General features: G+C 40.0%; 1 protein-coding gene across 1 annotated transcript; it reads left to right on the forward strand.

The window, feature by feature from the left end:
- The first annotated feature begins 2368 nt into the window (after positions 1–2368).
- On the forward strand, positions 2369–2803 carry LOC143543519 (uncharacterized). Its single transcript, XM_077035829.1, has one exon. The coding sequence runs from the start codon at positions 2369–2371 to the stop codon at positions 2801–2803; it is 435 nt and encodes a 144-aa protein (XP_076891944.1).

Below are 2803 nucleotides of genomic sequence, written 5' to 3' on the forward strand. Positions count from 1 at the left end.
CTTCAAAACTTCCAATACTTCCCTCAGGTGCTCAGCATGGTCAGACTCGGTCTTTGAATAAACTAATATATCGTCAATGAAAACGATAACCGTCTTGTCTAACATCAGCCGATATACCCTGTTCATCATGTCCATAAATGCCGCAGGAGCATTGGTAGACCAAACAACATCACAAGGAACTCGTAGTGTCCGTACCGCGTCCGAAATGCTGTCTTAGGGATGTCCGCCTCTTTCACCTTTTGTTGATGGTAACCCGATCTGAGGTCTATTCGCGATAATCAACTAGCACCTTGCAACTGATCAAACAAATCATCAATCCGGGGCAACGGATATCTATTCTTCACGGTAAGCTTATTCAACTCCCTGTAGTCGATGCACATTCTCATACTCCCATCCTTCTTCTTAACGAATAACACCGGCGCGCCCCACGTGGAAACACTCGGCCTTATGAAACCCTTGTCGAGGAGTTCTTGAAGTTGGAACATCAATTCCTTCATCTCCGACGGCACCAAACGGTAAGGTGCTTTCGCGACGGGCTGTGCTCCTGGTATCAATTCTATCTGGAATTCCACTTCTCGCTCCAGTGGTAACCCCGGAAGGTCCTCAGGAAATACTTCCGGGTAGTCACACACTACAGGAATGTCTTTCACTTCCCTCGTCTCGGCCGTAGCTTTGACAACATACGCCAGGTAGGCACTGCGTCCTCGCCTTAACAAACCTTCAGCTTTTATCATCAAAATGACGTTAAGCCCTCTACTTTCTCTATCACCATAAACCGTTACTAAACTACCATCCGAAGACTTCAATCTCACTAATTTACTCCTGCACACTATTTGAGCTTCAAATTCAGACAGCCAATCCATCCCCAATACTACATCGAATCCTCCTAAAGTTAAAACATACAGGGTAGTAGGGAATTTGTGCCCTTCCAATTCTATCTTACAATTCTTAACCATTCTCATAATTCTAACTGAGGTCTCGTTAGCGGTTTCTACCATAAAAGTTTCAGGCATATGACAACATTTTATCTTAGCTGTCTTACAAAACTGGGTAGTTACAAAACTCCTGGTTGCACCTGAGTCAAACAAAACGGAAGCTGAAATATCGTAACAAAATTTTATTTTCATTAACAGTCCTTTAACAAAAATTCATCAGAAAATGAATTTTATAAAATTTCGCATGGAAGAATTTCGCTTCACATGGGACTGTTTCGCTTCGCATGGGACTGTTTCGCTTCGCATGGAAGAGTTTCGCTTCGCATGGCTAAGCGAAGCGAAATGCCTGTTTCGCTTCTCATGGCTGAGCGAAGTGAGTTGCCTGTTTTTCTTCGCTTTTACCATTTTTTTAGCCATTTTACTTCGTGGCTCTTCCTCAGGACCTGATTTTTACTTTTTCCCAACTTTTGACACATTCTGACCCCATGCACCTGATCCTGAACCCATCTCTGAACGTCCAAACACCACCTTTTTATCATAAAGTGCACCCGAGAGGTTATAACTTACCAAGTTTATATTTTTCTTACATTTTACAACCCGATCTATCATTATATCTGTTTGCATGACGATTCTAACCATAAAACTTAACCATTTAAACCGAAACCTACCTTTGCTTCGGGTTCGAGTTCAGATCTGGACAATACGTAGATCTGGACGATGATTCTTGCTATTTGATGATGTCTACACACGAGATTCTTCCTTTTTTTACACGGATTTGGATCCGGAATGTAGAGAGAAAGTGTGTGTGTTCTTGAGTGTGTGTGTGTTTGTGTGTTTGGATGAGAAAGGAAAAGAAAAGGAAGAAGTGGTTGGGTTATATATAGAGGGGGTTTCATGGGTCCCACCACCCATTCCCAATTCCTACTTCCCAAACACTTAACACAAGACTATTTTAATGACACACACTATTAACAAAAATTTCTGTTATTTATTTAACAAAAGTTGGATGTTACAAAGTCAAACTTCCTTTTAATTCCTTTTATTATGGTGTTGACCAATGAGCACATTTGGCAGGGGCTTTACATGCACCAAACATAAATCATTAAACTTCAATATGATTAAGTTAATGAAGCTATGATTTCTTTCCTTTTTTTCTTTCTTTCTTTTCAGTTGTAACTCCAAAGCGCTGGCGTATCACTTCCGAACATGAGACTTTAAAGCATGCTCATAAATACACTAATTGTAAAACTTTAACGATCACTAACCTGTAATACATAAGCACGCATGAAGTACCATTGTCCACACAATAAACTTAATAAAATCTATAAAAGAATACAAATATACACATGATTTACACCTAAGCATCAGAAGGCGAATGGGTGATCTTGGGGCTTAAATGCTTTATGGTGAATTTTTATGCTCCGCCAGACGAAATGGAGAAAATGGTACTTTGGCAATCATTGTTATCGTTTATTAATAATAATCCGGGTCATTACTTTATAATGGGCGACTTCAACGCGGTTTGGTTTGAGCACGAACGAATGGGCACAGCGTTTTCCAATAGGGTGGCCAGGCATTTTAACAATTTTATTTCGGAGGCTTCTTTGAATGATATTCCTTTGGGAGGTTTTTATTTTGCTCGAGTTGACGATACTGGGAAAAAACTGAGTAAATTTGATCGTTTTTTGGCGTCTGACTTAATTTTTAGGCTTCCAAACATGGAAGCAATTGCGCTTGATTTATCGATTGCAGATCATCGTCCGATTCTTCTTCGTCAAGGTAAATTGAATTTTGGCCCGATCCCTTTTAAGTTGTTTAATTCCTGGATGAAGAAAGATGGTTTTGAAATGTTGGTTATAGAAGATTGA

The sequence above is a fragment of the Bidens hawaiensis genome, unplaced genomic scaffold, assembly GCF_021521415.1.
Source record: "Bidens hawaiensis isolate Kalapana, Puna unplaced genomic scaffold, B.hawaiensis_p1.1 tig00000864_1, whole genome shotgun sequence".
Classification (NCBI taxonomy): domain Eukaryota; kingdom Viridiplantae; phylum Streptophyta; class Magnoliopsida; order Asterales; family Asteraceae; genus Bidens; species Bidens hawaiensis.